General features: G+C 42.3%; 1 protein-coding gene across 1 annotated transcript in view; it reads left to right on the top strand.

Moving 5' to 3' along the window:
• The window catches only part of UNC5D (unc-5 netrin receptor D), a 207,579-nt gene that overhangs the window by 172,470 nt on the left and 11,871 nt on the right, over nucleotides 1-23,238 (top strand). The window contains exons 12-15 of the mRNA XM_044437388.1: nucleotides 6,821-6,989; nucleotides 9,098-9,325; nucleotides 16,246-16,395; nucleotides 22,164-22,328. Of these exons, the coding sequence (XP_044293323.1) occupies nucleotides 6,821-6,989; nucleotides 9,098-9,325; nucleotides 16,246-16,395; nucleotides 22,164-22,328 (712 nt within the window). The remainder of the gene's footprint in view (nucleotides 1-6,820; nucleotides 6,990-9,097; nucleotides 9,326-16,245; nucleotides 16,396-22,163; nucleotides 22,329-23,238) is intronic.

Below are 23,238 nucleotides of genomic sequence, written 5' to 3'. Positions count from 1 at the left end.
TTGAAAGTCACATAGGTTTGTCTGTGACCCCACAGTTATGCACCTGCAAAGTTCAGCGTGGTGTTTTATAAGACATCTCTTAAAATATGTTTAATATACTGCACTGAGGCTATCACCAGTTGCCCATGAGCACACACACACAACTGGTGAACTGCTCTGTTGCCAGAAAATGTCTTGTGGCTACTGGAAAGACTGTTTTGTCTCGTTTCACTTCGCTTTGGTTTGGTTTGGTTCATTTCTATGCTGTGCTGTGCTGTGCTATACTATACTATGTTTAAAAGCTTTTCTATGTTGTGATTTATTCCAGCAATCTTATGATGGTTTACAAAGTTAAAGCAAGAGGATAGTTACAATAATTAAAACTCCACAGTGCCAGTACTTAATGGTTCAAAATAGTATCAACAATATAAAAACTTGGAAAATAAAAAGGGGTTGGAATGAATGCAGCATTGGAGCTACAGCATCCCAGAACCTCTCTAGGAAGTAGGTCCCACAATCAGGGTGCAAAAGCAGAAAAGCCCTTTCAAGCTTCTCTGAGAGCTCTTTCAAGAAGGGCTCTCAGAGAAGGACCTCCGCAGGTAATCTTAAGGTCCAGGCAGGCTCATGTGGAAGGTGATGTCCCTTTAGATATCCAGGCCCTTAAAGGGCTTTATATGTCAGCATCAGCACCTTAAATCAGGCCTGGACTTCAAATTGTAGCCATGGTAACTGAAATAAGACCAGTGTGACAGATTCTCATCTACCAGTCCTAGTCAGCTATCTGGCAATGCATCCCGTGTCCAATATCTTGTTGAGTATACTAGCAACAATAAAATCCTCATACTTCCTTAGATGTTGCATTAAGCCTTTCAAGTATAGAAATGCTATTTCAAGTAGGTCTTTGTTGAAATCTTAGGCAAAAATGACAAGTATCACTGGTAGTTGCTTGTTATTGGGCTTAGCTCACCTGTTTGGGTGTAGATACCATTTAGAAGCAGGAAAGTTGCCAGTAAAGGAAATAAAATAGCGACTGTCTAACAGGAAGGAAACTTCTGTAGTTCCAACAGTGTGGTGTTTGCTTTAAGGAACTGGACACTGGTTATCTCAATCTATGCTTGTTTCTCCGTGCTTTGCATGCACATTTGTGGATAAACAGATCTTTTAACAACACGGCAATTCTCGGCTCATACATTCTTGTAACAAACCTGACCCTTGTAAAAAGCTGCCTCAGAAACCCTACAGCAAGGGGAAGTGGGACCGATTAAGGAACTGATTTATACCATAGTTATTGTGTTATTTTGTGGGTTTGGAAGTTTCTTCTTTTTGCTTTTCTGTTTTTGCATCTCAGTGCATGAAAAGCCAGATTATTTTCAGTTGGGAATCATCCTTAAAGGCTCGACTTACCTGCTGGAATCATAGTCCTTGGGAGGAACTAATGCAATGGCTTTTAAAGCTTAACCTATATTTTGTTCTCACTATGGCATGTGATTGCCTAACATGCACACACACCCTCCCTAACACATACACAGCACATATACACACACAACTTTTCTATTTACTTGCTGTCCGTGTATTTTTTGACCCAGGAGGTGAGCTTTGAATTTTGTAAGCCTGATGTGAATGAGATAGGAAGGATCAGGATGCAAACCTTCAGTTAAATAACAAGTGGGTTTTACTCATCATGCCAGGGAAAACAGCCCTGCTTGGAAATATTTTGAAACACACACACACATTCTGATTTAGTAGAAGGTAGCTCTCTCAATTTCCATGGCTGCTGGATGGAATCCAGCGTGCATTTTGTATTGCTTGTAGTCTAATTCATGTATTTGGTAATGTACAGGCAGTGTATCTTTTATTTATCACTGCCATTAATAAGAAAATGTGAAAAATATCTGCATGTGTTATCCCAAGGAGAAGAATAAAACAAATATAAGAAACCAATAATCAGTGGGAAAAATAGATGTACGATCTCAGATGCTGATAGAGGGAAGAATGGAACACTTCCATATTCAACGTCCCCATGAACAAAGATACGTCAAGGCCAGGAAGCAGGGCCTCCCCGCAACCACTGAAATAATCACAGGGATTGGGGAGCACAAAGAAGATAATGCTGGGTCGCAGTAATTGCTGATGGGCAGCACTTCCCCCAGTGCTCCCCATTCCAGGCTCCCTAGAAGGCTAGAAATGCAGGCAGCTGTGCTGAGCCACCTTGACAAAGCAGTCTGAGTAGATTTCATCTATACCAGGAGCAGGTCTTTTGTGAAACTTCTGGATGTTAATTGCCAATTATTTGCATAATTGCGGAAAATATATTGTTGCTGGAAAAATGTATCCGGTCGCCTCATGCCAAAAATCAATATTTATTGTTGGGGGAAGGGGCAGGGGGAGATGGGGGGGATACATTTTAATGGAAACTTCACAGAAGAAAAGATTTGGAAGGGGGAAATGTGGAAGTGTAAGGGTGTTCTGTGGAAATGGATCTGGCAGATCCACTGATCATTAATATTAGCGACAACATATGGGCAGTCCTGGGAACCATGTAGAATATTGTCATTGCAAATGAAAAAAGCATATTTTTTTTTGCCTTTGCAGCTCATGTTACACGCCTGTCCTTCAAACATTTGAACATCTGTTCATTCCACAGAAGTCCAAAAGGTTCTGGAAGCATTTGAAATTGCAGGGTAAATCCATTAGTTTCAAATTATGCCAGTCAAAATTATTATTTTTACATCTTGAGAGCAGAATATCACCACAACAACCCAGAATGCATTCCTAAAGCATAGGTACCAATGGCCCCAATTTTGTCCAGGAAATGCCTTGCTTTCTAACAGCCGCTCCTGCTTATTTCTTGCCCCAATTCTGTCCCTGTTGTTCTATAAGGAGATGCTTGATGGAATGCATTGTTCCTGTGAGCTGCTAGATTTCCCATCCTGCTTCTCAAGGTCCATCTCAGCTCATATCAGAGCCAGATGTAGTAATGGATACACCTTTTTCTTTAATGCATATGCATGGAAATCCAGCCACACCCACTGTAAAGTGCCACACTATTATTATTATTATTATATTATTATATTATTATTATAACATTTCTATGCCGCCCCTTGCCGAAACCTCGGGGCGGCTTACAACATGATAAAATACATTGAAATACAATAGTACATAATAAATTACCATTAAATACATAAATACAAAAAATACATTGATTTACAAATATAAAATTAAAATTATCAGTACAAAATAAAAATATTGGTGTGCTGTTTGTCCTAGTGAGACTTTGTCCTAGTGAGACTTGAACTGTTGATAAGAGGTGGTGGGGCAATTAGTATTATTACATTACATTTGCATGTTTCTTATTTTATTTCTGGCACGTCTTTAAGAAAAGCACAAACATCGTATTGTTTGCATCATACTGCAACTCAGGCTGTTGCAGAGCAAATTAAAATTGAAATGGCATTAGAGAGACAAAGAACAGTCTTCAGGAATTTGTATTACTGGGAAAGGGGTGCCAGAGTCCCTGGCAGCTTATGACTTCATTGGGCCCTAACAAACGTCCGTTCCTAGCACCTTTAAATTTAAATTACCCACAATGCCCTGGAGTGACGCGGACGCGGCGCCCCGGGCGGAGGGCGTGCGGTCGGCGTGGAGGAGGGCGCGGGAGGCCCGCGGCGAGGAGGTGAGGCGCGCCGCGGGTCCGGGGTCGATGGGGGGTGTAGTCCGGCCCGTCTGGACGGAGCCCAGAGGCGCGCCGCAGTTCTGCGCCCGGTGGATGCCGCGGAAGGCCCCGCTTCCGTGCCCGCCTCCCCGGCGAGCGGTGCAGAAGCCCCGGCGGGCGCGAGCAAGGACCCGACTGGGGAGAAGGCCGCTTCCGGGACTCTTCGCCGATTCAGCTCTTTGCTCGGAGCCATACGGTCTAGGAACTTGCTCTGGTTGTAGCGGAAGGGCCGCAGCTGCGGGGCAGAGGCCCGCCGTGCTGGCAGAGGGCCCTGGCCCGATCCGTGGAGCGTCCCAGCAGGGGCAGAAACGCTCCCCCAAAGCCCCGCGGGGCCCCTTATTATTTAAACATCATTTCAATTGTTAAAACATATGATCTGGCCAGGGCAACTTCTTCTTCCTTCTCTTTTCTCCTCCTATATTTTTATTTACTTATTTTATACTGATAATTTTAATTTTATATTTGTAACTCAGTGTATTTTTTGTATTTTTGTATTTAATGGTAATTTATTATGTTCTATTGTATTTCAATGTATTTTATGTGTTGTAAGCCGCCCCGAGGTTTCGGCAAGGGGCGGCATAGAAATGTTAATAATAATAATAATAATAATAATAATAATACATTGGAGCACCATGGGAAGTTAAAATGTATGCCACTGAAGCAGGTAAAGCGTCAGCGGAGGATACTTTTTTAGCAGCCTCCACAGAGTTGAAGGTCGCAAAGGGAAAGTGGTGCCCTTCTTTGTTATGAGGTATTACAAGTGTGTGTGCATTTTCATTTGTAAAATAGTGGAGCCGGGGCTAAAGCTCCTCCAAAGGAGTTCTGCTGTTTACTCCTTCTTCTGCAGACCCTTGGGTATTTGCAGCTGCTTCTTTGGATAGCTGCCTAGGGAAGGCTTTCTTACTTTTTCCATGGAGAAGAGACTGTTATGGAGAGAGGAAGACTGAAAAGCCCGGCTGCCTGCAAGAAACACCATGTTTCTTGTGTGTCATCCTTTGGTCCTGGTCAATTTTAACCATAGTGGTATTTTTGGTTTTTGGTTTGGTTTTGGTTTTTTCCCAGAGATTTATTAAATCATTAGTCACACTGATCAAGACATTTCTGGTGTTCAGCTTTGGAATCACTATGAGAAGTTAGTGTTACCTATTGGTGTTACCTATTCCATGGCTTGGTAGCCTGCCACCTTTTAAATGTTGTTGGTAAATGCACATTATCCCTATTCATAGCCACACTGGTTGGAGCTTTTGGGAGCTAGTATCAAACAGTCCCAAGCTCCCTACCTTTCACCTATCTCATACATTTTCATATATGAAAGGAAAAAATGTTCTGTTTGCATTTTCATGCTAGCTCACCTGCTAGTTAGCTAGTTTCATACTGCCCAACCAGGGCTTTGCTATCCTTTGAAAGGTGCGCTTCTCAGGCTTTGCAGTGGTCACATTAAACTTGTGTAAATTAGTGAAAACAATGTTAAGAATGTCTTATAAAAAGAATTTTGCTTTCAGGGAGTGTATAAATTAGGTGAAATTACCTACACAATCCATACACTAGGGGAAAAAACACACAAGAAAATATCAAAATGCAGGATGATCCAAATCTGAAATTGGAAAAATGAGAAAGTGGAATGGACAGGTTTCCCCTATTGCATCTGAAACTTCCTCTTTTGTTCCCTTGCCCCGTTCACTTAGCTTGCAGCATCTGGACTAGTGCCAAAAGCTGCTCCGGGCAGGTACAGCTAACTCTCCCTCCCACCTCCAAAGGGACACAAATGGTCTTCATACTTCAAGGTCTGCAAGAGGGGTTTCTTTACAAATCTAAACCAAATCAGCCTCCAGCCAAAACAAGGCTGCAAATATATACAAGCCAATTCTGAACACAGTATTACAGAATACATTTTAAAAATCCTTTTTTTTCTGCAAGGTTGAGGGTGTTTTTCCTGGTTTGTGTTCAATACGTGAAACAGCATGCAAGGGGGCGAGGGGAAGGGTTCATGTGGAGTGATGCTAAATTTAGACCTGAAAGACTGTTATCTTATGCTTCATACCTTAATATCAACTTTATCTATATTACCTATTATGTTTCTTCAGCAACAGATCAGCACTATTTTCCAAGCGAGAAAACCACCATGGAATCAAATGATTCATGTGAAGATGCATCACTGGAGTCATAATTATTTTGTTCCTTTACAGCTACAAAATGTTGCTATTAACACTCCGATAAAGTGAAGAAAAATGCCACAGCAATTCTGACACCTAAATCTAGTCTTTGCTTCCATTAATGCTAAAACAAGAATCTGAACATAGCAGTTGAAGTGTGAGATAAGAAAACAATTGTGAAAAAGAAAATGGATGGGGTGGAATGGAGTATCTCCAAAAGGGGCCTGGTTGGCTGGAATGCTGAACAGGGGTGGTCCACGTGGTAACATTTTGCAGTTGGAGTGAGGAAAGGTCTTGTTCCAGTCAGCCATCTCCTCTTGAACAATATCCTATTCGCCCTGTTTTCTCTTTAGTTTGACTCTGACTTCCTACAAAAGTCAGACAGCCTTCTATGCTCAATCCTCATCAGAGTGTTTTAAGCCCCATCCCAGATTGATTGATTGATTGATTGATTTTATTTAAAGTTTTTCTATGCTGTCCCATTACAAAAAGTTTCTGGATGGCTTACAGAGGACAAAAAAACAAAACAAGAACAAAAAACAATAACAACAACACGCAATGTTTGTTTTGTACTTGTGGAAATCTTGGGGTTTTCCTGACATTTCCATTACTTCCTTGCTGTGCAGATGGCGACATAAATACCAAGATGAGTATGATGTTTTCAGAAATATGAGCCTTTTGTTTATTGTTAGAGAGGATCTCCCTCTCTAATTTGCAAAGGAGTACACACTTCATTTTCCTTATTTAAACTCTCCCTGCATATGTAAATGTCTCCAAACAGATACAGCTTTGCAATAGTGGTAGAAGTATTTTAATATTTAGTTATTCACACTGGACAATCATACAAGCTAAAAAGGAAATGAGCAAATGTTCACGGAACTTCTATGCTACCTCCAGGTAGAAAGTTTTATATTTTGAAGTTGAGTTTTCCTTTGTAATAATGTCTCTCTGTCTCTGTCTTCATCTCCATGTAAAGCCTGCAGCCAGAAGGCAGTGAAGTCCTCCTTGGTCCAGAGGTAACATGCGGCCCTCCAGAAGTGACAGTCTCTACGCCATTTGCCTTGACAATACCACACTGTGCAGAAGTGAATTCTGAGCACTGGAACATCCATTTGAAAAAGAAAAGGCATCAGGGCAAGTGGGAGGTGAGTAAGATGTCCAAGAGGAAAGGTGGAACTTGCAATATGGAACGGGGGTGTTGCTGATTGCTTAGGGCAATCATGGCACCTGAGCTGCTAAAACAAAAGCAAGTCTGCTGAGGAGTCCAGAGATCATGCAGTGCAAAGAGCTGAAATGTTTGCAAGGTTAAGAGCACGAAGCATCCCATGTGGCTGCCATGACCCTCAGAATAGCAGAAACTATGGTAACCAAAGAGTGCAGGAGGAACACGGAAGCAAGGGTTGCTTCTGTGCATCTCACACCCAGCAAGGACATGGACAACCAGTTTTGGTCATCTTTGCTCCTGCTTATGAGGAGCAGGAGCTCAGGCACCACCAGGAGCTTCAAGCCTTCATGCTCACCCTTACCAGCTGCAGTGACAAATTGCACCAACAAAGGAGTAAGGGCAGGGTATTTTGCAGTCAGAGTCCTAGCTGGGACTTCGGAGCACATTCATCTGTGCCATGACTCCTGGTTATCCCATGGCCTTCTCTAGGCAGTGTCTGGTAGTCATACAATTGCACCTTAAACGCCACAAATTCTGGGAGAGTGGTGGAGATGGTGATGATGGCAATGGTGGTTCTTCACTAGTCACCCACAAGAGAGCATGCGGAGAGAGGGAGACGGTGCAGGAACATATAGGAATGGTGCTCCTATTCACAGATGACGTCATGTCCCGTTTACTGCCCTGAGTGCAAAGGTGAGCATTTACAGGTTAGATGGACGATTTTATTAGAATAAATGCTATTGCGGCAAATAGTTTATGTAGGCATCAGGCATTCTTGCCCATCCCTTCATTATTCCAGATGAGCCCTCTCCCTGAGCGGTTTCTGTCTACACTTCCATGCATGAGCCATCTCACTAAAATGGACGCAAGTCCATCAATTCTGTCTAGTGGTTTTGGTGAATTAGAAAGGAACTGCAAACTTTTGGGTTGAGTTCATTGTTGTTGTCACTATTGTTGCTATTATTCCCATTTATTTATATCATGTTGTTTCTTCAGGAAGCTCAGACTGGTGTCCTGTCTGTTAGCTCTTGCAATAGGCTAACTCATAAGCCGCTAATGGATTTATTGGGACTATTTGGGCTGTTGATTCATATTGTTTAAAAATATTTTGGGAATAATTATATGCATTTTACTTGGGAGTAAGATTCATTTTAATTAATCACATCTATTTATGAGTAAGCATACATGGAATCATGTAACCCATTGCATATAGAAGTAAAATAACTCCCTTGCTTTCTTTTTCAACACAGCATTTCTTTTACTCACTCACACCATATTATATTTCCACAGAACAATCAGCCTTTTTGTTGCATTTTTCTGAAAGTATACCTGCTGGTGCTCTTTGATCCCCTCAGGTGTCCCATCCCCACTGCCACCCCCACAAGGCATGCGTGTTAGAAATTTTGGTCACATATGGTGGAAATTGTGACCAAGAAACCACCCTTGGTTTTAAAAGCCATTTGACATGCAAGGCAGTGTCCTCTTGCTTGAAAAGTGGAGGCCTAAGTCTCTGTTGGACTTACAGAAGTTTCATCCACAGTAAGATGGATCTCAGCATGATGGTGAACCGAATGGAGTTTGTTTTGTTAAGTAATCCATGCATTTGCAAAGCAATATACACAAACTCATAATCAGGCTTCTGCCTTTGTAAACAGAGCTTTCAAAATAGGTCTGACACATAACACTTATGAAAAGCAGACAGTCAGAAACACAAAGGAAGTTCTTGAAGGTACTAACCAACCAAGACACCAAAAACATTGGGTTGGATCCAGTGACTCCCTTTTTTCCAATGTAACGAGTGTTCCTCCATTAAATGAAGCTCTTTCTTCTCAGAAGAAGAAAATCTTTGCATCCAAGTCATTGGTTTTCCTATGAGTTATAGCTGGGGACTTGAGCATCCATCTGCAAATGCAGTTACACTTATGTGTGTTGGACCATGGTGACTTCAAGACTCATATCATTGCATCTTTTAATCACATTAAGAAAACATGGAACACAGTAACTGGTACTTATTCTAAAAAGTCTTTCTGTCTTTCTGTCTTTCTGTCTTTCTGTCTGTCTTTCTTTCTTTCTTTCTTATAAATATAGGAAGTCATGTCTGTGGAAGAGGAAACCACTTCTTGTTACTGCCTCTTGGACCCTTCTGCCTGTCACATACTCTTGGACTCTTTTGGAACTTATGCTCTCATTGGGGAGCCGCTCTCTGATTGTTCTGTTAAAGAACTGAAAGTAGCAGTCTTTGGCTGTATGTCTTGTAACTCACTGGATTATAGTCTCAGAGTGTACTGTGTGGATAATACCCCTTGTGCATTTCAGGTAAGATAGCAAAGCCATGCCTTTAGTTTCAGATTTGTGTTCATGCTGCTTTTCTTACTAAATAAAGATACTGAGAGAAAGACAGCAGAAGAAGAGATGAATTATATGTAGCAGGAACATGCACTTGGTATATCCAAAAGCTCCAATCACATTTACTTTGATTTAGTCCTACAATTTACTTTTCACCCCACTCATTCTCATTCTTACAGTGTTTTGGTAGAGACTTCCTCCAGAGAGCTGATGCACTGCAGTGGCTATGTATTCTTTGTGAGCCGCCCTGAGGCTTTGTTGCGATGGGGGTGGCATAGAAATGTTTTAAATAAATAAATAGTCCTATGATGTAATGCCCACTTGCTGGGTGTAAGCCCTGCTGGATGCTATGGGAGTTACTTTGCAGTAAACATCCATAGGGGGACTTTGGAGCTATAAGCCAGCACACTGATTCAACTAGACATGTCCATATCTTCTCTATGAACTCATTAGGTGTCCTCACACCCTTACTAGTCCGTCTCAGCCTCTGGCCTGTGTGCAATATGGGCATAATTAAATATGAGCATAATTAACTGATGTGACTTACACAGTTGCTGCAGCAAGAGAGTTTAGGTGAAGGGCTTAGAACATAGTACAGCACTACATTTTATGGTCTTAGGTGGGAAGGATGGGCTTCTCATGATATCCACCACCATCAGAGGCCTGTTTGGTAGAGACTTCTTAGTGACTGCTCCATGGATTTCAATCCACTGCTGAGAGGGGCTGTGATCACTCCCACTGTTACCCTTCCAGCAGAAGGCAGATAAATTTTTAAGGCATAAAGCTGATCTGCTGTTTAAGGAGTTTTTAATTGGCTGATGCTATTAATTTCTTCTAGTGTCTTTTTAACTGTATTTTAATTTGTTTTTTATGCTCCATTTTAATTAAGATTTTGTTTTCAATCTGGATTTTATTGTTGGATTATTGGGCCACCTTTTGTTTTATTTTGTTTATTTTATTGTATTCTATTATTTTCGAGAGGGAACGTTTGGAAGGGCAGGATAAAATAAAAAGCACTATGTAAATGTTACTTTAGTTCAACAAATGGTTCGGTGTTTCTGTGATGTACTTTCATAGTCATATTTTGGCAACTTTCAAATTTCAGCTTCAGCGAATGGGCAGTGTATATATCAAATTCATATCCATCTGCACTCAACATGATGCACCCTTGTGCATATCATTGTCCCAATACATTACTTTTTCTCTCCCTGCCCTCTTTTTTTGCTCAACATCACTCTTCTCCAACTATTTCCCCCACAGAGTGTGTACGGGGAGCCATGCTGAAACAAAACACTGCAAGATGGTAGTTCCTGACACCTGCCAGTCTGGCTCTTTAGATGTCACATAGCTTATTTCTTCTTGAGGGTGGTGGTAGCAACAAACTTACAAGTAGTTTCTACTTATACTTTATTACTTTACTCTTAATACAGAAATTCTTGCAGCAGTAGAATTAGCAGTAGACACAAGTCCTTTCCTTGTGTACCCAGGATAGGTAGTAGAAAACAAAACTAGATGTATGTAATCCACCCAAAGAACTTGTGTTCTTTGGCAGATTTTGTGTGCATGTGTCAACTGCACAAACAAATGGATCAAAGCAAAAATGATGCAGTTCAATGCACAGTTCTTGTAATTTTAATTGAGATGTTTTCCAAGCTACTGCTTAAGGCTCTCCTGTATTCTGTCAGGAGTAATGAGTTCTCAGTATTTGACAAGGCACCTGGATGGCAAAGGCTTTGCATGACCAGTGCACAGAATAAACTGTTAAACAAACGTTCCATAGATTTGATTGATTGATGAGAGAAAAGAGTAAGAGCCAAGCCAGCATTCTTCAATTTTGCACTGGCAAAGCTAAGAAATGTACTCCAGTGTCAAAAGGCAAATCCAGCTCTAACGGACCCATTATCAAATCATATAACATCACCATCTTGTCTGTGACCAAGAAAGAATTCATATGATGGGATTTCCAATCTCAGTTAACAGTGATTGTATTGACCACTGGGACTGAAGTGCGCTTTATCATTTGAATCCTCCAATTCATGGGTGAAAACTTCAGGAAAAAGGGAAATTTTAAAAGATTGGAGAAACCAGAATGGAGTAATTTTCCATCCAGGCCAAGGGGTTTGAGCCTTTAGCCAATAAAAGTCTGGGTGTGAATCCTTGTATAGTCACCCATATTAGAACTGAACTGGGTTGCAACTTATTTCTCTGGCAGGTTCTTCATTTCTATTAGTTAAATGTCCAGCAATTGACAGCATGGTCCTCTTCATGACTCTAATGAATGTAGCTGGGAAAAATAGATGAGAATTTCATTTCCCTTCATTTTAGAAACTGGATAGCGTATTTATCTTGTACTGGGTAGTTTCATGTTCAGCTTTCTACTCAGCTACAAAGCCCATTGGATGTTTATGACCCCAGGGCAGCCACTACCTCTCAGCCTAACATACCTGGTAGGATTGCTGTCAGGAGAAAATGGAGGCGGGGATGGCGTGTGACATGCTGCATCTTGGAGCATCTTGGAGGAATTTAAACATAACAATCCATATGACACAGTGTGAGAGCTGGCAAAAAAGCAGAAAAGGGAAACATCAGGATTGATTCTTACAAGGCACTGTAGAACAAAGATGGGCAGAAAAGAAGCTCTCTAGATGTTCTGACTTTCAGTTCCATTGGCCATACTGGTCACTGGCCATAGTGGCAGTGACTTCTAAGTGGTGCAGCCAAGACAACTGAAGGTTTACCATCTACCCACCCCGAAGCAGAACATTAACCCCACATCAGTCAATTAATTTGTGCAAGACCCAAGCAGGCCAACTCGAAAGCAAATTTCTTGGAAAATAATGGGGATTATATTACCATAAATGCATAGGAATAGATGATCACTCTGGATATAAGTCATAGATTTTGCAGTACCATTAGTTATTCCTGCATCATTATACTTTTTTAAAGGAAAATATATTAGCATGCAGTAACCCTCTGCCCCTCCAGCCCCCTCTTTATTCTAGCAATGGATCAATGTTCAGTTTTTACTACAACCTTCCACAGTTTTGTTGTCTTTTAGATGTGTTGGTTAGAACTTCTGGCATGGCTCTCTGGGGATTCTGGAGTTGTAATTTTAGAAATCTGTAGGATATCAAGCTAGGGAAGGCTGCTTTATTTTGTTAGCTTGGAGATCCCTCCACTTTCAGACTCTTCCTATGCTTTACTTTCATTTTCTCAAGCTGTGTCCTTTGTCCCCTTCTCCGGTAAAGTAAGTATTCTCTGATTTCTTTTACAATTGAAGAATTTAGCATTCCTAAAGTACTTTCAAGAGTTTCAAGTTGCAGGTAAATGCATGCTGTGTGAGTTGAATTGCTGCTGAATTGGTCTAAGGTGCAATTCTGAATGGATTTGGAGGACCCGGCCAGACAAACCTTGCTAGAACTTTCTTTTCAGCATTGCAAAATCTTCTGCAGGTCATGCCTGGGTTTGTGGGGGGGCCTGGTAGATGGTGTCTCTGATTATGGGCAACTTCAGCAACAGCCAACTGTAATGGCCAGAGGGGCTTCAGGATTCCAGAAACTCCCTAGATTAAGTTTGATAATATTCTGGAAACTCTGAACTTTGGCAAGAGGTTGGGGAGGACCATATTTATCCATAGAATTACTCTTCTGGATCAACAGTACAACATTGCTATCAGGGAACCACACACTAGGGATGGGGACTTGGAATCTTGGAAACAGCCCACTTATAGTTTGCAGAAGCTATGCCATGTACTTCTTTTGGAATTATAAATCTCATTGCAGTTTATAGCCAATATAGTTTAAATCAAGCTGTTTTGTTTGTCTCTCCCCTCCCTGCTCCCAGCATGCTGTTACTGCTCCTGAATTGCTTTATATGCAGGAAAGTTATGGAGACAAGGAGCAATATTTTATTTTAATGAACACAAAACAAGATCTCTTTTATAATTCAGATTTTGATGTGAATGTCAAGGAATATTTACCAAATCCGCCATTTAACAGTGTGGGTTTTCTGTGCGTAAAAAGGGTATTGGGTATTTATGAAGTGCTATTATTCTCATAAATTCAGAATGACAATCTGGTACTTCCTTCTATATTTCAATATAGACAATGAATATTTATAACTAGAAGAACAACACCCTTATAACTAAACATGCTAGGGTTGGATCCAGACTTGTGTTCTGGGGAAATCCCTAGTTCTAGAGAAGGAATTATTTTCTGTTTGCCTTTCTGAGCCCAGTGCCATCTCCCAAGGAGGGTGAAGGATTTCCAGATCAGTGGAGGAAACCACCATTCTATCCCCTTCTTCCTTCCTGCCTTAAAAATTTTTGTATCCCACCCTTCACAGTGTCTTAGGGTGGTGATAACATAAATGAATAAGACACAGCATCACAATAATATATAAAATCAATGTTAAAAACAATGCTAACAATTAAATTGCTGGGGAAATAAAAAGGTTTAGGCCTGGCACCAAAATGAAAAAAATGGTCAGCACCACGCACACCTCTCCGAAAAGCCCATTCCATAGGCTGGGTGCCACTGCAGAGAAGGCCCTTCTCCAGGTAGCCACTCTTCTGATCTCCTTCCAAAGGAGGAACTCAACTCCAGATCTTAGAGGCCGGGCAGGTATATATGGAAGGAGGCACTCCATCCAATGTCAAGTCCTAAGTTGTTTAGGGCTGTATAAGTCATCACTAGCACCTTAAATTGGGGCTGGACTTCAATTGGAAGCCACTGCAGATGGTATTGGACTGGTGTTATGCGTGTATACTGCTAGCAAACTGGCTGCTCTGTTCTGAACCAATTGAAGTATCTGGAGCGTCTTTGATAAGATTCCCCCCATAAATGGAAAAAGCCCCCCCCCCATTCATAGAAAGGTAAGCTTGGATTCAACCCAATAGAAATGCAGGCAAAGGAACACTATTTTGGAAACTTTTGGAACTGGCTCCACCATGTCACGTATCCTGTTTCATTATACAAGCGGCTATCCTGAATGCTTAAGACTATGTTACTGAAACCCAAGCAGAAGAAAAGCCCTGCTGGATAAGACTGAGGGTTAGGGTACCCACTTTTTCAGTTCATAGCACTCTTGGCAGGCAAAAAGACAAAGTGTTTTTATGAATCTATAAGCAATATCACTAGTATTGTGAGCTAGTCCCTTTCCTTTTTCCTTTGATTGTCAGCTCTTTTATTATCAGCAGATTTCAGAACAGTATAAACTCTAAAATAGAGGGGAAAGCCTCTACCCATGTTGAATCCAAACTGGAAACTTTGCCTCTGTCCCTCCCTTTCAGTCACGCTTCTGCCACTGCAGGATGGCTCGCTCACTCGCTCGCTCGCTCGCTCTCTCTCTCTCTCTCTCTCTGTGTGTGTGTGTGTGAGAGAGAGAGAGAGAGAGAAAAAGAGAGTCTGAACTCAAGTGAGGGTCCTCAAAATACAGCAAGCAGATAAATGCAAGGTCTTGCACTTGGAGCATAGGAATGGGCATCATAAGTTCAGGTTGGGGGACAAGTAGCTGGAGAGCAGCACTTGTGAAAGGGACCTCAGGGTGCTGGTTGACTGCAGGCTAAACATGAGTCAGCAGTGTGGCACGGTGGTCAAGAGGGCAAACGCCATCCTTGGTTGCATAGACAGAAGCGTGGCTTCTAGATCAAGAGAGGTATTACTACCACTCTATATGATTCTGGTGCGTCCTCAACTGGAGTATTTTGTTCAGTTCTGGGCTCCACCTTACAGGAAGGATATAGCCAGGTTAGAGTCAGTGCAGCGTAGGGCCACAAGGATGGTGGCCGGATTGCAGGGGAAGCCATATGAGGAGAGACTGAGGGAACTGGAGACTCCAAGGGGATCTGTTGGCGACATATAGGTACGAGAGTGGGTGTCACATGGAGGTGGGTAGACCAGTTTTCCCCTGCAGAGGAGGGCAGGAAGGCAGGATGCCTTCCAATGGAGCGAAGTTCAGGGAACCAAGGTACAATTTGGATCCTAGGAAGTACTTCTGGGTAGTTAGGATCCATAGGGTATAGAATGAGCTTCCATGGGAGGTGCTTGAAGCACCTTTGGTGAGGATGTTCAAGGATAGGCTGGATGGGCACATGGTAGGCATGTCATGAGTGGAGCCAGCTGGAGCCAGAGATCAGACTAGATGGCCCAGGAGCTCCCTTCTGCCTTGTTCTGTTTCTATGTTTTCTAAGTTTCTGTTTGTAGCCCCCTGCCCTTGACTCCATTGCTCCTCAGCTCAGCTTTGTGTGTTATCTATGCTAGCGAGCAGGCTCTGGGATATGGAGACCCCAGTGAAAAGGGGACTGGCTCCTTTAACAGTGGTCATGGCTCCATGGCAGAGGACATGATATCCTTGTAATAGGTTTAATTTTAAGCAGGTTTAATTTTAAACATATCCTGCTGGATTGGAAAAAAATCCTACCTGAAACCCATCAGAGATACCACTGATTAGTGCAATCAGTATAAAGCAGCTTCCAGTGTTCTGTAGGGGAGCTTGGCACAAGGTATGCTGTCTCCAGGGATCTCTGGCTTAAATTTCTCCTGGCTGATGTGCTCAGGCTCAGTGACAAGTCTTGCTGCTTTGCTGCAAGTGTAGCCATTCATTCATTCATTCTTTCATTCCTCTCATTCTAATCCTTCTCTTGTGTGCCAGAACTCTCCCTTCTACTGAGACTCAGGGACACGGAAGTTACCTGCATGTAGGGACTGACTCTTGATTTCTCTGTCCTGCTGAAAAAAGTACCCCCTCCCCATTTCCTAGGATTCACTTCTGCAAACTCCCCCTATAATCTCTTAGAACCAGACTACTAGTAGCAACATTCAGAATCTGCATTACTAGGGAAGGGAACTGTGGGCATTCACATGGTTTGTTTTTCCCCTTCTCCACTGCAGGAAGTGATTATAGACGAAAGACGCCAAGGGGGTCAGTTGCTGGAAGAACCAAAGCTGTTGCATTTCAAAGGGAATACCTTCAGTCTTCAGATCTCTGTCCTTGATATCCCACCTTTCCTCTGGAGAATCAAACCATTCACAGCATGTCAGGTATTTCACCTATAGAAGGTGGTTGTTTTTGTTTTTAATTCCCAGGCAACTCCAAAGCCCGAAGGCTTTTGTTACTGAAGTTCAGTCCTTTCCTTAAGACCATGGACAGATTTTCTGAATAAATATATAGTTTTGAAGAGTTTCTTGTCTTCCTGCCGGCAAGCTGTATTCCCAGGATTGAGTCCCCAGTGCAACCTGTCTTTTAACAGCCAAACATATTCTTTTTCTTTCAAACTGCATATGCTGCAAAAGTTTTGTTTGGATGCTGAATAACCCAATGTGTCTATTTATGAATGCCTGGACTATAAATCGCAATTAACATTTGGGAGAGCATCAGTTAAATAATGCATAAATGGCATGCTTTAATCCTAGGTTAGTTTAACAAGTTCTTGGATGTCTACGATTTAGACCATACTTCTTCCACTGCAGTCCGCCCCTGGGATAAATCCAGTGAGGATTGTATTTCCACTGAAGAGCATTGGGCAGTTGACTGGATAAGAAAAGAGCTGGTCTTTAAACTTGTAAAGTATTATAAATCAATGGTCCATTAATTTAACTTTCTCAGAGCAATGTCAAAATAATACTTTAATCACCAGCAGCCTTGATACTTCTGCTAATTACAAAACAAGGAAAGTAGCTAAATTTCTAAATCTCAAAACAGTGAAATTAAGGGTGAGACTCTGTGCATGTTTAGACAGAAAAAGGTGTGCTACAACTCTTAGGATTCCCCAGGCTGCATAATGGCTGGGGAATGTTGGGAGCCATAGCTTTCTTCTTCTTTTGCCTGATCATGCATTGCATTGTGCTCTTAGAAAAATAATTGATCATAACATTCAACTGTGTAAGGTAAAGTTTCTATGATTGTACACAATTCACAAATGTTTCCCTTATCTGGCTTTTATCCCAGAACAGCAGTCAGCCCACACCTACAACATTTTTAAAATAACCTAATTAAGACGGGGGGGGGGGGAACCAATTTAATAGCTTTTTTTTTAAGTCCACAGTTCAAATGTTTCTATTAAAACCCCCAGTTTTGATAGTTTGCTGTGAAAAGTAGACTGCTGGTCAATTTTTCAAACACCAACTATATGAACTTGGTAGCTCCTGCAGAAAGAATACTGGGCATTGTGGGAAGCCCTAGACAATAACCGTCGTCACTGACAGCTACGTGGTTAGAGATGCCTGCAGTTAGAGCAGGTCACCAGGAAGGGGCGCTCTGCTATACCACCAGGGTTCCTCTGTTGGAACCTAGAAAGGCTGGGGCCTTTCCCAGTCTCCTTCCCTCCCTCTCCAAGGTTCTATTACTGGATAGTCTGAAAGGCCCATCTAGCAAATACATACCAATAAAAGCAATGATCAGGTATAAGGGGCAGGGGAGGGACATCATCTCCAGCACTGTTCCCACCCTACCGTCATCTGCCTGGCAGAGTATTGCATATACTGAAGCCTCCAGTTTTGAAGCCTTCTGCCCATAGAATTGCTCCCTAAGTTACTTAAGCTGCAAACTGCTGTGCCTTTCTGGGGACCTATTTCTGAAGTTGTAAAACTTGGACATAAGTCATGAATGCTCTTTTGTGGGATACACTGGAAGAATGTTCCTAACAAGCTATGTAAACCAAAATCATCTCACCTTGAGTCATCCAGTCAAATGCTTTTGAAAGTGTGATGACACAGAAGATATAACTGTTTCCATTTTATGACTGAGTATGATTTGAAAGATTTGATGGAGAAAGAGACACTGTTGCCTCAAAATAACAATATCTGACAGTTCATGCATGCTTCAGATGCCCTTGCTGGATTTCTAATGAGCTTTGCAGCTGCTGTCAGAAACCTTTCATGGCACACCAACACTTTTTGCTGCACAGAGATAGAAAGTTCATGAGCACCCGAATTCAGATGCCCATTGCTAAGCTGGATGGTTGCTAAGAAATAAGGATGCCAGAAGAGCCCCGCTGGGTCAGACCAAAGGTCCATCGAGCTCATTGCGATCAATCAGATGCCTCTGGGATGCCCAAAAGAAGCACATGCAAGCAATAGCTTTCTCCTGCTGCTGTTCCCCAGCAGGTGGATTCAAGGAAGGTAACTCTGGTCCTGGAAGTGCTTGTGATGGTGCCGTTGCTGTCCTGCTATTATTGTTATGAAGACTGAAATGCTGCGATGGCACCAGCCTCCTGTTTGCAGGCATTGGGCTTCCAGGCTGCAGCGTGTTCCCAGTAATGTGCTGCAGCGAACAAAGCAGGAATGAAAAGGGAGAGGGGGAACCTCTTTCAAGGTGAAGAATAAGGTGATGGGTTGTGCCGCAACCTTGGCTGTAGAAGGTCACACCAGGCTTTGGCAGCATTTCCCCCCCTGACCATATAAACAAAATATGCCCCCAACACACACACAACTCTCCATGATTATGTGGAGTGATTGAAAACCAGCTGCTCAGTGGCAGACCTGCAGACAAAAGAACACAGTGTGAACTTGAGCCAGCAAGATCGATCACACTCATGATCAAGCAACTGGGAGAGGAGGCGAGGTTCTGGACTGCAAGTGCAGGGTGACTTTAGTCTCCCCCATAAAGATGACTTCGCTTCCAGTCTTTGAAAGTACAGAAGGAGCCACTGGGTGGGAAGCAAAAGGACTTGTAAAGGCCTCTGTCCCTCTCTGAGCATGCTGTCAAGGTAACAAAACAGTCTTACCTTGTGAAGTGTTCCTGTAGGGAGCACAGATGACTCCCTCCCACCCATCTTGAAAGAATGCATGAGCAAGATCACAAGGCTGTGTGGGCTTTCCTCCCCACATTGGCAAGATGTGCAGAATGACTGTGCCCCCTGCCATCTACGTTTTTGGCCCATGTGCAAAGAGGTGTCACATGGATATTAATACCCAGCGCCTCCATTGTGCCAGGGTGCCCTCCGATGGCATATATGAGCATATGTTGAGAACCACCTGCTGACACACCAAGGACCCTGCATATTTCCAGGGGCAAGGTGAGCTGGCATAGCCTCACGATTCTCACACACTCTTCAAAATGTGGGGATCGCCATCTAAATCCTATAGAGGTTTTCTGACATCTCTTTGTTTCCTTGATGCAACACTGAACATTTCTTGTTCCTTAATGTTCTGTTTAAACGTGCATAGCTTGTACCCTTTGAATACTCATAATTTTTTTAGCACACAGGCAGATGTATGCAGTTATCTTCTTAAATAAAATAAACAAAACCTTAACCCATTTCTCTTAAGCTGGCTAAGGCTAAAAGCATAAAAGCTATTCTTTATGTTTGTGGGTCAAAACCATTTGGGCATCAATAGGTTCATTACAATCACAGTATAATCATGGGAATATAGAAACATTATTTTAATGAACATTAATTGTTAAATGCTGGGTTGAAAAAGAGGTCATTAATGCCCCATATACTCCCACATAGCAGCTTCAGCAATTCACAATGAGTATGATGAAACAACAGAATTGCGTATTATTTTAAACAAACAAAATTATTTTTATTAAACAAACTTGCTGATGGTCTTTGCAGCCTCTAGAAACAAGCAAGAAATCCCTGAAGAAGCTGAAGTTTGTTGAAAAGAATCTAAGAAGACTTTAGGGTTGGGCCAAATGTCTCTCTTGTCTGACATCCTGTTTCTCATCATGGGCAAAATCAGATGCTTTCAGGAAGCCCACGAGCCAGGCATGCAGGTGTGGTCTTCCCTGGCACCTGGTATGCCATGACATACTGCTTTTGAACATGGAGGTCCCACTCAACCATCACAGCTGATATCCATCCATATCTTTTCTAAGAGATCAGAGATGCTACCCCATTTTAACAGAAAACATGTGAATGAATCGCAATAAGAGCAAAGGAAATCGCTATCTAATTGTCTTTGTCTAGATTGGGAACTGTATTACCTGTACCATCCTTCCTCCAAATGGTTCTAACTTTAGCTCCTATTAGGCCCAGCAAGCATAGTCAGGAATGCCAAGGTTGTAGACTAAAAAATCAAAATACACCAGAATTGCAGACTAGTGCACTCAAAGCATGTTCTCTTCCACTGAGATATGACTATTTCCTAGTAATTTGGCCATGGCTTCTAGCCACAATTCCTAAATATGAATAATACATAACAGTAAATGAGTGGCAATCCAAACTTAGCCATAAGACTAAATGTACTTAACTAAAGGAAAGGGGGGTGGGGGCGCTCAGGCTTGCTGGTGAAATCTGACCAGACTGGACTTCTTAATGGACCCTTTGTGGCTTCCTGGAATGGTCATTGGCTCTTCTTTGACTGTAACCTCTTCACTCAAGCATTGAGCATTTGGTGGCTCTCCGACCTTGGTGCATTTCATCCATTCTATAGGGTCGAAATGCTTTTCTTGAGGCATGGTTACAGTAATAGGGACCCAAAACTGGATCCTGAAAGTACTGCTGTAATGGAAGGCAGGTGGAGTATTATTGGACTTTTTAACCACACTTCATATAGTTTGACTGATTTTAGACTGGACTGAAATAGCAGTGCTTCACTTGAAACAAACTCCCAAATTCCAGCAACCTTGTCGCAAATCCAAAGGCATCTGTTTGTTCCACTACTGTTCGCATCTTGAAAGATTTGTTGGGTTCCTGATAGAAGATGATTCATATTCTTGCATCTGGTCTGTAGGAGCCTCAGTATAATAGGAAACTGAACCGACCCCCCCCACCTTAAAATCATTTTCACAAATTTTGCACAAATTTCCAATGAGCCAATGGCTTTTCTTACAGCTCGAATAGAACACAGGCAGACAAGAAAACCGCCCTGTTCAGAAATGAGCAGGATTTTGATAATTGGATTTTATTTCAGTTTTGGTAAGATTTATCAAATTTCACAGACTTCTCCATGCTGAGCATAAAGGAAACTTGATAAGTGTGAATAAATGCAGAAGGCCATTGAGAGAACAGGTTCTGCATGAGCAGCCTTGTGGCTGGCTCCAGTCAAGCACAGGATCTGTTCTCCAGAAGCTGTTGAGGTATGCAGGTTGCTCTTTCACTGCTCCATTAATGCATTTGAGAACATGTATGGGGCAAAACAGTAAGATCCTCTTTCCAGAAGTGATTTAAAGAATGGAAGAGGAGCAGAGTTCCCTGGCAGAATTAAACATCCCAAACATTACCATTGCTTACCAGGTTTTTCTTTGGGTGGAGACAACCTGCTAGTAGGTCCATCTATTATTTTAGAGAGTAAATCAAGTGAGTCAAGCTTTCTACCAAATGTTTGATTGAAGAAACTTAACAAAATATTTCTGTCCCCCCATCCCCATTTTAGAAGGGATTCCTTCTGTGTTTGCCTAGCACCTTTTGGGTCTAGATGAAAAGACAACACATTTCTGTTACAAAGTAATTGTTTTACCTTGCCCAGACAGCTCTAGGCTATTGGGTGCTATAGAAATAAATAAAATGAAGACTGAAACTGATGGATTTGTTCATCCAGACCCAGGGCTTGGAGTGCTTGGCTCCTAATAATATGGGTTCAAATCCCTGCATGTTCAAGCATGGTAGCACTGAATTAGGCTTGCTATATCTTTGTTTCTGTTGACTCCTCATATTCAACACCTATCAGGTAGGCAGGTACCATATGGTCCTCTTTATGCTGTAAGTAGCTGCGGCTCTTCTGTCCATTGAAATGGGCAGGTTGATTTGCAATCCTTCGGAAATCTAATGCCATTCTAGCATCGGCAGTTGTCATTGGGTGCTTGCATCGCTCTTGCCATGTCAGCTGATTGCCCAATTGTCTCCTCTTCCTTTCTTTTCTAGGAAGTTCCTTTCTCTCGTGTGTGGCAGAGCCACCAGCAGCCACTCCACTGTGCCTTTTCACTGGAGCGCTATACTCCCGCCACCACACAACTCTCATGCAAAATTTGTGTCAGACAAGTCAAAGGCCATGAACAAATCTTACAGATCCAGACTTCTATTCTCGAGGCAAGTGTCTCCCCCCCCCCCCCGCATGTCCCATCATCCATATGTTCTCCCATAGGCATATTTTATTTTGTATATGAAACAATAGAAATTGTGCTTTGCTTTGAGCATTTGTGGTCTTCAGGGAGACTGAACTTTGCTGTTAAGGGTAGGGACGCTTGAGGAATTGATTATTCTTTGTAAATTTCAACCTAGACCACACATCCCGGTATCTTCTGAGTTTTGAACATCTCTCAGGGTCGAAGTGTGGTTTTTGGTGCCATCCCTCCATGTATCACTGATCTCAAATGATCTGGTACATACCAAACACAAGTGTGCCTCCTTCCTTGGAATGAAGGATTCTGGGCAAGTACTTAGCATCTGCAATGAACATAAACATATATGAGGGCCAGTTATAGACACACTAGACAAGGTGCTGGGGGAATTTGCAGCTGGACCTTGGTACCCTGGCAGTATGAGGTAGATCAAGTAGCATGCTGATCCACACCTTCTATTGCCCATTCCCAATAAAGCCAAGCTGAAGGCACCCTGGCTGCTCTACCCAATCCATGCCAGCCAGTGTTCAATGTATTAAGTCTTCTAATGGTTACTCATTCCCACCTCCCTGGAACTCAGTGACAATGAGAGGAAAGTTGGGTAGGTGACCAACCTTCAATCTCTAGGTGCCTCAGAGGACTTATTGGGATATCCCAGCTCATTCCCTGGATTTCTGCACTGCCTGCCAGTTATGACTGAACTAAATGATAACATGAACAAATGGCAACATTCATCTGCCTTGTGCAGAGTAGACAAAGAGTTCCCAGTATCCATCAGAGAACCACCCTAACTGTCTTCTTAAATTCCCTTATTTTTGTGGGTAGATGAACCACTGGTTCAAAAAGGGTTCTGTCCTCTGCATAAAGGGGTGCATCCC

The sequence above is a fragment of the Varanus komodoensis genome, unplaced genomic scaffold, assembly GCF_004798865.1.
Source record: "Varanus komodoensis strain SLA01 unplaced genomic scaffold, ASM479886v1 scaffold30, whole genome shotgun sequence".
Lineage (NCBI taxonomy): Eukaryota > Metazoa > Chordata > Lepidosauria > Squamata > Varanidae > Varanus > Varanus komodoensis.
This window is presented reverse-complemented; position numbering and strand designations above follow the sequence as displayed.